The sequence below is a fragment of the Labrus bergylta genome, chromosome 13 (genome assembly GCF_963930695.1).
Source record: "Labrus bergylta chromosome 13, fLabBer1.1, whole genome shotgun sequence".
Classification (NCBI taxonomy): domain Eukaryota; kingdom Metazoa; phylum Chordata; class Actinopteri; order Labriformes; family Labridae; genus Labrus; species Labrus bergylta.
In genome coordinates this window covers 11981711-11993620 of record NC_089207.1, presented here as the reverse complement: position 1 = coordinate 11993620, position 11910 = coordinate 11981711, and the positions used below count along the sequence as shown (strand labels likewise).

General features: G+C 43.5%; 1 protein-coding gene across 1 annotated transcript in view; it reads left to right on the top strand.

Annotated features, from left to right (window-relative positions):
* The window catches only part of vwa8 (von Willebrand factor A domain containing 8), a 73574-nt gene that overhangs the window by 39326 nt on the left and 22338 nt on the right, over window positions 1-11910 (top strand). The window contains exons 28-37 of the mRNA XM_065961912.1: window positions 214-352; window positions 436-623; window positions 3567-3689; window positions 4370-4434; window positions 4537-4662; window positions 4874-4983; window positions 6559-6710; window positions 6815-7019; window positions 7117-7198; window positions 8165-8369. Of these exons, the coding sequence (XP_065817984.1) occupies window positions 214-352; window positions 436-623; window positions 3567-3689; window positions 4370-4434; window positions 4537-4662; window positions 4874-4983; window positions 6559-6710; window positions 6815-7019; window positions 7117-7198; window positions 8165-8369 (1395 nt within the window). The remainder of the gene's footprint in view (window positions 1-213; window positions 353-435; window positions 624-3566; window positions 3690-4369; window positions 4435-4536; window positions 4663-4873; window positions 4984-6558; window positions 6711-6814; window positions 7020-7116; window positions 7199-8164; window positions 8370-11910) is intronic.

Here is an 11910-nt window from a genome sequence, read left to right as displayed (position 1 = left end):
ATAGTCTTATAATCTTTTGTTTTTTTGTTTTTAGCAGTTTCTTGTTAAATTTCAAATCGGCTATGAACGTCATTTTCTGCAAATAACGCAGATGCAGAAAACCTGAAAAAACAAACAAGCACCCCTGTTTTCTGATTTCCACTGTGTCACTTACCATAAACAACGACCCCGCACATTTCTGCATACTGCTAACAGAGCGTCTTGTGTCTGCAGGGCCCCGTGTTTCTGCGTGTGCAGAGTTATCCCTGTAACAGGCAGGAGAGCCGAGCGCTGAGCTTCAGCGAGGAGAAAGCTCACTGGCAGATTCCCATGAATGAAGTCAACATCATCTGTGATGTCACCACCAAAGACGGTACTCGCTCACACAAACACTATCACTCAGTCGGTATAGACACATTTAACTGACTTTACAGCCTCTGTGTTTTTGATCCGCAGACGTGATGTTCGTGGCCACGTGTAACCCTGTGTCCCTGTTCTCCATGAAGGAGCGCGGCGAGACGATTCGGTGCATGGAGCTCTACGACGTCTTCCCGAGGACCATCAGCGGCGTCTGGCAGCCATTTGTCACCGTAGCTCCTCTCGGGAGTCCTCTGGATGGACAGGTGGTGCTGCACGAGGAGCAGGTGGGCAAACGCACTCACCCCTAAAGTTCACTTTTACCTGACGATAGATCAACAGGCAAACTGACCATCATAACAAAAAACTATGAAATATTGAGCGCTCGTATCTGAAAGGTAGTTTGTACTGATATTTGGATATTCAAAACAAGAAATCAAGTCAGATCAGGGGGGTTCATATTCTGAATTCGTCCCCCCTATTACGCCTCCAAGACATTCAGATTGAAGGTGAAACGGCACTCTGAATAAGTCTGTAGACTGTAAGGTGCCAATGGGAAATTAAAGAGAATCAAACAAGATCCACACACCAAGAAGCTCCCGTTTGAAGGGAGACATTTCGAGCCACCATGCTCTTCCTCTGTGAGTTCTCCTGGATAGTCTGAGGAAGAGCATGTTGTCTCGAAATGTCACTTCATCGTCAATAAATCCTTCAAACCGGAGCTTCTTGGTGTTTGCTTCACACACGGCTGTTTCAGCGATGCTGTGATAAGGTCACAGTGTCTAGGAATAGGCACCAAAAAGATCTTGATTTGGGCCAAATAGTATGTCAGCTTTGTGGTCACATGCCAACTCGTGCACTGTTATTTCCTGCAAAACCTAAACTCATCCAGATTAAACTACCTGGTTGTCACAGAGCTCCACCTTTAAGACATTTGAGAGAACTGGAGATAAAACAAGTATCTCACATCTCACAGTAAAAGTAACTACATAGACGATACCTGGGTGGGCCGCCCAAGTATAGGTCTGACCTGTTTTTTATACAATTTTTTATTTATTCATAAAATTGCTGTGTGCATGGGAGAGAGAGAGAGCGCACAAGGAGCTCACAGCTCCCTGCAACCTAACAAAACTCCTGTTAAAAAAAAAACTTCCCTCTCGACTCCTGTGGAGAGATAAAACAGCAAAACCAAGAGAGCAGAATCACATCAGCTTCAGAGAAAGAGAGAGAGGGAGAGAGAAGGTCCACTGTCTGCACATCCCTCTTGTAAATGCACCGTTTGAGGCGCAAGGCGTAGTCGTGGCGTTTGTGTGTGGATAAATTGAGCAGATTAAAGTTGTTTGTTGCAAAAACTAAATAAATTAAGAGGGAAAAAGACATTTAATATAAATACAAACCTCATATTAAAATATACCCTAACATAAGAGCAAAAAAAAAAAAAGTATATCGATCCCCTGCACCCTGGTATCACTCCACTGCCCAGGTATTCTCATTCTGGGGGAAACACTGAACTAACACTAAATATGGTCGAGGCAAAAGGCTAATTTTGAGATGGGCATTGTTACTTTTTCTCATAGGAGAACACAAAGGTACCGTATTTGGGAAAGCTTTAATAAATCAGTGTGGAAATGATCTGTGAATTTAAAGTGGTCTTCTTTACTACAACCCAACCTGACCCTGACAGACCGTCTGTGCTCATAAAGAAATCCTCTCTTCTCGTCTCACGTCCTTGTTTACTCACACGTACCATGACACTTATGTAACTCTGGTATTTCAACTTTCTTTCAGAGGACGACCACAGATTCCTCACTGATTTAAAATAGCCGCTCACAGGACCGCTATAGTTTCTGTAAACGCTCGGCGGTTAGCGGTTGTTTGCTGTTGAACCTCCCTCACCCCATAAGACCCCGATCTGTGACCAAAGAGCATCAGACGAGAACAACGCATGCTGGCCTTCTCTCCAGCCAGAAAACTCTTGTACAGCTGGAGCGCATTAGGCAAGAGGAGGGTTTTCTAAAAATACCAGCGTGATGGATCGTGTTACGTCTGTCTAAAAATGAAGAGGTCCAGACAACATGGAGTTCGTTCACAGGTCGTCGGCCTTCGAGAGGGAAAGTCAGGGAAACCGTGGTGCTCCAAAAAAAACAGTTTCTACTTTGCACATACAACCTGATGCATGCAGAAATAATAATAATAAATAATGCTGTGTTCAGTGAAACAACGCAAACACTCCCTCCAAAGACAGTGTATGTATAGGAACAGGAAATGAGGTTTGCCTTCTCTGAATAGCTCGCCATGACAGTTCATGTGTATGTCAAGAACCAGAGGTCATGAGGAAAACATGAGTGTGTTGCAGGGCGGCCCGTACCCAGGTCACTTTCCTCAAGCTCCTTCTCATAAAACACGACTGAAGATGAAACTTAGTGCATCAAAAACCAAAAAGCTGCTTTCAGGGTTCTTCCATTTAACACCACACATTTAGATATAAACACACACACACAACCACATAGTCAGATATTTTAAATCTCATCTGATGTAAAAATAAGAAGCTCCCAAACACAGAAGCAGAAATTGAGAATTTATCTTAAACTGAATTAAATTAGAAGGAAATGTTCACAAAAGTTGGAGTCAACAGGACATCAGCAACCGGACGTTAGGCTGCTTCACCTGGAGAAGAGCCCCCTCTGCTGGCAATTTGAAGAACTACATGTATTTTATAGACACCAAGTTTTTGGATATCTAGATATTTCTTGTTTTCTTTTTGAGTGAAATAAGATTTATTCTTCTCCCTGCTCCTTCCTGAACATGGATTGGGATAAAATAAATTGTGAAGGTTGTGTGTTTTGACATTGGCGGAAACAAAACAATTTAACGAAATCAAATATGTTCATTTTGATATAGTTAGGGGCGCCGGTAGCCTAGTGGTTAGTGTGCACGCCCCATGTATGGAGGCTCTAGTCTAGTTTTCCAAGCAGATGGCCCGGGTTCGAATCCAAACTCTGGCTCCTTACCAGCATGTCATTCCCATTTACAGTCTATGGTCATTCCCCTTTCTTTCCCCGATTTCTGACTCAATCCAGTTTTCTATCTCTAAATGAAAGCAAAAAAAAGTCCAAAAACAAACCTATGATCCTCGTTCTGGAGGAAGTATTACACTTTGTGTGAATCCAGTGCGACTCTTTGAACCGAACTCCTTTTTATATCTGTCTTTGTGTTTCCCTCTCTGCCAGAGTAACACAGTTCTCCATCTGGACATGGAAACAGGCGCCGTACGGAGGCTCATGTTGTCCCCGGAGAGCGATCCTCCCTCAGCCAAAACGTCAAACTGGTGGAGCAGCAGCAAGGAACAACAGGTCAGAGGTTTCACTGCCTCCAGAGACAAATGTCATTCAGCCTCTGAGTATTTAATGCTCAGGAATAATCTCCACTGCTCATTTAGGACATGATATTTGTAGAGTCTACTGTAGGACTGTGTTAGATTTTAATGCTCTGTTCTTTCTGATAACATGAAAAGCATTAACCTGTCCAGCTGTTCTAAATCCACTCTGATCCTGTATTTGATCATGTCTATAAACCCCTCTATTTCAGCCCTGCTCAGAACAGGCTGTTTCTGTGTCTGTACCTTTAAATGTAAATGAGCTGTGTCTGACCACGCCTCCTCTCTGGAAAGGCTTGGGTGGCTCGGGCTTTCTCGCTCCATGTCCTATTATTTATGGGTGAGAAGGCAGACTCAGAGGGCAGAACAAACACCTAGCTGTGGGAGTGTCACCCACCTGGGGGAGGGGTTACTGCCCTTTGTGATGTCATGAAGGGAAAATCTCCAAACGGCCTGTTTGAGCACACATTTTCGGAAAAGTGGAGCAGGCAAAAGACGGAGAGGATGGACTTTTCTCATCATTGGGGGGTTTTGTAGACAGACTAAAGACACATATTAGTGTCAGAGAAACATGGTGAAGGATTCTGTGACCATCATAAATAAATCCCTCCTGATGATTGAAGTTAACATGTTGCTTGTATTTTTTGTTGTTTGCAGGGAGTTTACAAAATGTGTCGAGACTTCAGCCACAAAAACTGGCTCCTCTTCTATAAGGAGGACGGGTAAACGACTCCGATCCAAACTTTACCTTCCACATCACTGTTAAAAATTAGTTATTATTATTATTTATCACTGATGTGTGATTTGTGTTTTTCTTTTTGCAGAAACCAGCTGGAGGTGCTGGATGTTCTGGAGGGCCGTGTTCATACCATCTCTCTTCCCATCAACCTGAAATCTGTTTTCCTGGTAGCCGAGGATCGCTGGCTGCTGCTGGAGAGCAACACCAACAAGTAAGAGAGAGGCGGATTTCAAATATATCTGAGGGCCTCAAAGGATTTACCCTTAAACTTGTAAAACAATTAATGTATTCTGGGGTCTAAATGATGATCAGATTTAAGAAGTTCTTATAGATCAATATGATCCCTGGTGTAGGATCCAAAAATCCCTTTTTAAAAGTTGAAATAAGTAATGTGTTGTCGTTCTGGTTTTGTCACTGAATAGGAAGTTCCTGCTCACTAAGCCCATGCACATGGCCGCTGAGGACTCTGGAGTTTGTCAGCTCCACAGCATCAGCGAGGACTCAGCCAGCTCGGGCCATGGAGCCAGCTCAGGTATACACAAACAGAGATCTTTAATAAACACAGCTTTTATGTTCAGCGTCTCTTACTGAAGACATTATGTCAGCGCTATTAAGACAGGCGTTCAGAGAAACAGACTGCGGCTTTGACGAATAAACGTTTACCTGATAAGAACTCTTAAGACTGATGTCACCTGGCCTCAAGTCAAAGATCTTATGAATCAAGTTTAGTTCAATCTGTAGTGATCTTTTATATCGCTTCATGTCCAACTAAATGCGGAAAAAAAGCGGCAATATCCACCGTTCTAAACTGAAATAGTTCAACAGGGTTAATGGTCACTGTGATGACTCAGAGGACCAGTCGGAGTCCTGTGAGCTGTACCGTGATTTGACCAAGAAATATGTGCAGTGATGTCATTGAAAAGTCACACTGTCTCTGCATCTCTCACATTAATAATTAGAAACTTTATTTAAAATGCACCTTTTTGAAACAAGGTTGTCAAGACGGGAAACATGACAGTTTTAATCAATAAAGAAATCACACCATCAATATATTTAGTGCACTAAAAAAATATTTTTTTGTTATTTTTCTTAAAGGAGCAGTATGTAACTCTGACCCCTAGTGTCTAAAATGGGTCCGGCAGCCTAAATTCTAAACATTGTAGAGAGCTGTCTCCCCCCTCCCCCTCCTCTCGAGAGTCGATGCTCACACAGGTTGCCATGTGGTGGACACTGAAGCTTCAGTGTTTAGCCAGCTCTGCATCGGTCTGTAAACCTTTCTGCGTTCTAACCTCTCTCCATTTTTCAAAAGCATCTCCAATATTGATCCTAGTTTGAGCACGTTTCTGCTCGTGGAGCTTATTAGAAACATGCAGAGGCTTTTTAGGTCGGGTACAATCACTTCTATCTGAACCAGTTCTCTTGCCCGCTTCCATCGCTGCAACACCTGTTGGTTTGATCTGATAACTGCTCTCAAATAAGGTCTCCAAGACGGTAAACATGAATCAATACATTTAGTACACTGAAAACCGCAAGATGAATTTTTCATGTTTTATTTTCTTTAAGGAGCGATATGTAACTCTGACACCTAGTGTTTAAAATGTGTACTGCAGTCTGAATTCTAAACATCGTAGAGAGCTGTCTCCCCCGCCCCCTCCTCTCTAGAGTCGATGCTCATGCAGGTTGCCATGTGGTGGACACTGAAGCTTCAGCGTTTAGTAATTAAAAACTAAACTAAAACTAAACTTATTTGAAGTTCTTCATACAACAGAAGACTGTGTTATAAAACATCAAGCCACATTTCAGTGATGAGAAAAATGGCCAAGTAGATAAAATGTAGTTTCATAATCACAAGATATGAAGCAGGAACCTCTTTTCCTTTTGACTCCCTCAGCTGTAGAATCTGAAGGAGATCCACTTGTGGAACAAATACCTGAACCTTAAAGTGATGAAAAGCTTTATAAAGGTCTAAATCCATAACTCAGGCAGTTCTCTGTCTTTTCACATGTTTACAGCAACTTTTCTCAAACATGTTTTTAGAGACAAATTTCAGATTTTGATTTTCACTGACTTTAACATTTCCTCTTCTCCCTCTCTCCATCAATCCCAGCCGAGGTCTCCGTTCCTCAGATGCTGTCGTGTGATCAGCTGCCCAACGAGAACCTCAGCGCTGCTCTGGACCAGAAGATTGTTTCTCCTAACAGGGTCCTGGCAGACAGCGGCTCCTACGCACAGATCGTTGTGGGCTTCCCTGACCTTGTGGTGAGAATATACAATATGTAACAATTAATATAAATGTAGAGGTAGTATAAATTCAGTCTGCTCAATGTTTAATTATTGATATTTTCATTTTCTGATTCATCCAGTCCCCTAACGAGGTGTACAGCTTTAAGAGGCCCGTCGACCTGTCAGTGGTGAAGAGCAGCGACAGCGGGTCTTACATGTTCCTCAGAGGCGGACTCCGGTCCAGCACGCCCAAACGGGAGAATTGTGTCAGCCTGCTCTCGGCCAATCAGGTGGTCCGAGCCCTCCCGCCCAACAAGGTCCCCCTGAAAGAGGCCTACCCCAAAGGTCAGAGTTCAGATCACTCTGTTCACAACCAAGCACATACATATTACCAGAGTCGTCGTTCAGTGAGTGAAGACTTGTGTTCATGTTTGTCACTCAGATGTCACTCCTCCGATGACAGCGGCGTACCTGGAGGTCACTGATCTGAACTCCAAAAAAGTCAAATATGTTCCTGTCCCGAGGTAAACACACTCAACTCTCTCTGCATTAATTAAAGAACTAAGAATGTTATTTTTCATCCTCTAGCAACACCCTGTGGTCAGAGACATCATTACACTAGGAAACACTGATGAATATTCTCTGTACACTTCAGCTGACACTTCATGAGGTGCACCTGTATCATATGATTAAGATGTTGTAGGGGCGGCTGTGGCTCAGTGGTAGAGTCGGTCGTCTCCCAACTGGAAGGTCCGGGATCCGATCCCCAGCTCCTGCAGCCACATGATTAATGTTTCCCACTTAACCACAAGTTGCTCCCACTGCTTCATCTGCGGCGTGTGAACAGGATTAGTTACTTCTGATGGTCACTTTACACGGCAGCCCCTATCATCAGTGTGTGAATGGATTGAATGTGTAGGTGCCCACAATGCCCTCAGAGGACACACCTGCACAGGTGTTTCCATATCTTGGATTGATGTCGTGAAGTGATGCATCAGGATGATCTCTGATATATATTAGATATTGAGCAGCCAAGGACACAGCAGTATTTTAGTAAGTGCAGTGTCCTTCGTTGTTTATTTCCATGGACCAGATTTTCTGTGGCTGGTTGAGTAAAAGGAGGCGTCCTGAGTGGATTTTTATGACCGCATTAGAAAAAGAACCAATTGTGCTATCTCACTGATTTTGATGTCATCGTCAATAATAGATAGTTTCAGGTATAATATTATTATTCTTCCTACTTGGAATGCACAACCATTGATGAAACCGTGACTTGAACTCCCACATCAAGACGTTTTTCTCCTAACTAAATCAATTCAAGGCTTTCCGAGGAGTTCAAGATCATTTCAAGTCACAAATACATTTCCAAATCAACCCTCCCCAACGTGATCTATCCGAATCAATTCTGAAATTAAAGGGATGTGTGAACACCATCCTGCAGGTTTTCTAACTTTCCAATTGTTGTTAAGAAGCTCGTCTGTGATTGGCAGGTCGATGTCCGTGTCGCCGTACACCAGCTGGTTGTCGAAGGTGTCGGAGTCGGACGTGCTCCTGGCCGCTCTGGGGACTGGAGGTGTGGTCACAGTGGATATGGGCGGGTACGTTCGACTCTGGGAGACAGGATTGGACACCCTGCAGCGATCGCTGATGGAATGGAGGAATATGATTGGGTCAGAGGACGGCAGACCCATACAGGTAAAATGACATCTTAATGCTCTCATGATAAACAGGCGCCTTTTCGTCAATTCCTAAAAGCTGTATCAGAAGCTGAGTGGTTGAATGAATAGGAAAGGCTGTAGGCTGCAGTTCTTATCTTCACCACAGGGGGGCGGGGCAGTTTTAAAAATACTTTAAGTGATCAGCGCTACAACTGGATGTCACTTTGCATACTTGCCTTCTTCTGACAGAATATATGAGCCGCAGAAATAGTCCTGATTTCGTGCTAAGCAGAATGTTTCCAGACTCATAATTAATAGCGGTGTGTACCCGGGGTGGGTGTGTGCATGAATGGATGTGCTTTGTGCTGCTGATGCAATAGATCTGACCCCTTAAAGGACATTCAGACCAGCATACTGAGGAAGCCTTGTTTGGGAGCCCTCGCACACAACAGAGATAAGTTCTTCAGATAGTGTTTCCCTCGACATGTGGGATGTTTATATCTGAACATCTGTGCTGCACGAGAGAGCGAGAGGTGATTTTCTGGAGTACTCACTTTAGCTGTTTTCACATCTGCACTCTGAACACATCTAGATAATCTCAGGGGGACTGCTCCTGTAATTCTCCTGACCTGGCTGTCAGTGCACATTTGCACTCCAGTACTCCTGAGTGATACCCCTGGAAAGCTCCTGAAGTTTTCGACCACAGACCGTCTGCACATGACTGCTGTGAGCTTCATGCATGAATTTTAACTTCTGCATTGCAGTATGTTTTTCTCCGACTCAAGGTGGCTCCAGAGTTCAAGTTTCTCTTAAGGTCACTCCAAGGCCCACTGCTACAGAGACAAGACTTAATCAGACTGCCTTTAACACACACACACACACACACACACACACACACACACACACACACACACACACACACACACCCGTACACCTGCAGGCCTTTGCACACACGGCCCCTCTCTCTGACCCAGATTCCTCAGTGGTCAGGTCGTCTTTGATGGGGCACCTTCAGTCCATTGTGGGTCAGACTCACACAGATGCCTCCTGTGCTTCATGTTTGCTCTCTGACAACAACAGTAACTCTACTGTATTTAAACCTTTCTGCGTAAAAAGGCACTCTTTATATCTGCTCTGAGATATACGCCTGTACCAAACTATGTACACACCTCGCTGCCATATGAGCTTACCTGTTTGCATACGGCACATATTCCAAACGCAGTGCTTTCAGGAAATACTTCAGGAGACGGAAAAGCAAGAAATCTTCATGCCCACTTCTTTTTTTTTTTTTTTTTAAGATTTATTTTGGGCTTTTTCGTGCCTTTAATCAGAACGTGCCTAGAGAGCGGGGAATGACATGCGGAAGGGGGCCACGGGTGGAGGCGAACCCGTGGCCTACCGCTCGAGACGAGAGTCTCAACACATGGGACGTGCGCCCTGCCACTGCGCCACCAGCGCGCCCCCATGCCCACTTCTTAACTGGACGATATCCAACATGAAAAGTTTTATTTTTGATCTACTCTTGCTCCTCGCTTACATGCATTTCTCACACTGAGCTGTGCATGTGTAGGTGAGTGTTTATGCAGGTGTGCATGACTGTATGGTCTTCAAACTCCATCGTTCCCCCTCGTCGTCTCACATTGTTCCATTACAGCACTGTTGACATCATCGATAGACACACACACACACACACACACACACACACACACACACACACACACATCAGTCATTCTCTGTCTGTGCACACATCACACTCCTTTTGTTCAAATGGTGCTTCCGGGGGGGAAGTCGGTGTATGCAGGTGTAGAGTACGTAGGCGGTCAATATTTCACTCAACCTGACACTTTATTCTAAGCTACAGTTGTTTTTGCAAGTCAGTGTCTGGGTGATTCTTTCCACCTCATCAGTATCCTTTTAAGACTTGTGCAACAGTCCTTTAATCTACTTTACTGTATTTATTAGGGGACAGTGAGCAACGGCATTGATCATTTATACAAAGAAAAAGATGGTTGCACCAGATTTAGCAAGTTGCTAATTGTCATCTTTAGTCATAAAAACAAGACAAACAAAAAGACACACTCTGCTTTTCTTCTTCTTCTACAGAACACCTTCAAAATCCAAAATAAACCAGAAAACAGTTTTTCTGTCCATAAATCGCCTAAATATAATCAGAGAGCAGCTTATCGTTTTTTTTAGCTTCATCTGACTGAGTGAACGTTAGAGGCATGAGGGTCAAGAGTGCCCACTGATGATTACTTACCAAATCACAGACAACTAGAAGTGCTTCTTTATGTTCCTGACATGCTCAGGATTATATTTCTGATGATGTGAAAGCAAAGCTCCATGCAGAGAACGACCTTTGTGAATAAATGCAGCGCTCTCTTTGAAACCTTCGGACTCCGTTGACGAAAACACAAACTTACTCTTACAGAACACACTGCCTCAAGTGCTTGGTTTGTGTGCTTGTGTATTTGTTGCTTTTTAAATGGTTATACCTGATTCTACACTATATTATTATTAGTAACACACACAAAGTAAAAAAAAAAAAGTGAGGTAGGGGTGGACAATTAATTTCCATATTCTGCAAGATTAAATTACAGATTTTGTGGATGGAGTCTGGAGTCTTTGGAGAGAGGAATTTAGCAATTGTTTCTATTTAATTAAAAGGTCTTTCTGTGTAGGGATCATTTATGTAATGTCACACACAAAGAATAACAATCTGTCAGCGACAAAAACATCAGGAGCAAGAATTATGTTGCAGCTATTACAGCCTGTTTTTAAAGCTGCTGACTGAAACTTCTTAGTGCCAACAGTTATTAAGACAGACATGAAAGTTTATTTGTTTATGGATGTATAAGCTCAGGCATAAAATCACTGCTGATGCTACTAATACTGTGGACACTCTTCGTGAATTATTTCATGTATGAGGCCTGATTCTGTATCAGCACACACACGCACACACTAACGTGCACCCAAGTTCACACAGGGGCGCACATTTACTTTCAAAGAAACGGTCAAAATGAGCTCATTACAACACACACACTCTTGTACACACACACATGCACATGCTAGCAGATGCCTTCGCTCCTAAATCACGCTGTCTTTAGGCGTCTAAAGGGAGAATCAGAACTTTACGAGGCTATCAATCCTGCAAGACGAGGCGTGGAGCGTGAAGAGAGACACTGAGTGAAGAAAAGAAAGAGGGAGGGAAAGAGCTCATTGAGAGAGGAGGGAGGGATGGAGACATCGATTCCCACAGTCATAAAAAAACAAGTTTTCTCTCCGCTGCACCACCTCCTTCACACCACTGTCTGAGCCACCGCCATACGGGAACGTTGCAATCTGAAGCTAACAGCCTACTGCGGGCACAAGTGACCAGAAGCAGCAAGCAGGATGGAAACCCAAGAAGAAAACTTTACTTTAATCCAATGCTGTGGAAAAATGTCTTAGTGTCTATTACATCTAAAACTAGAGTTTTAGTAGAGCTGTCAGCGTTAAACCGTTAGTAGCGATGGGATTAATGTCAGAAAGTAATGCATTAATTCAGTCAATCCACTGTAGCGTCTTTCTGCAGCCAA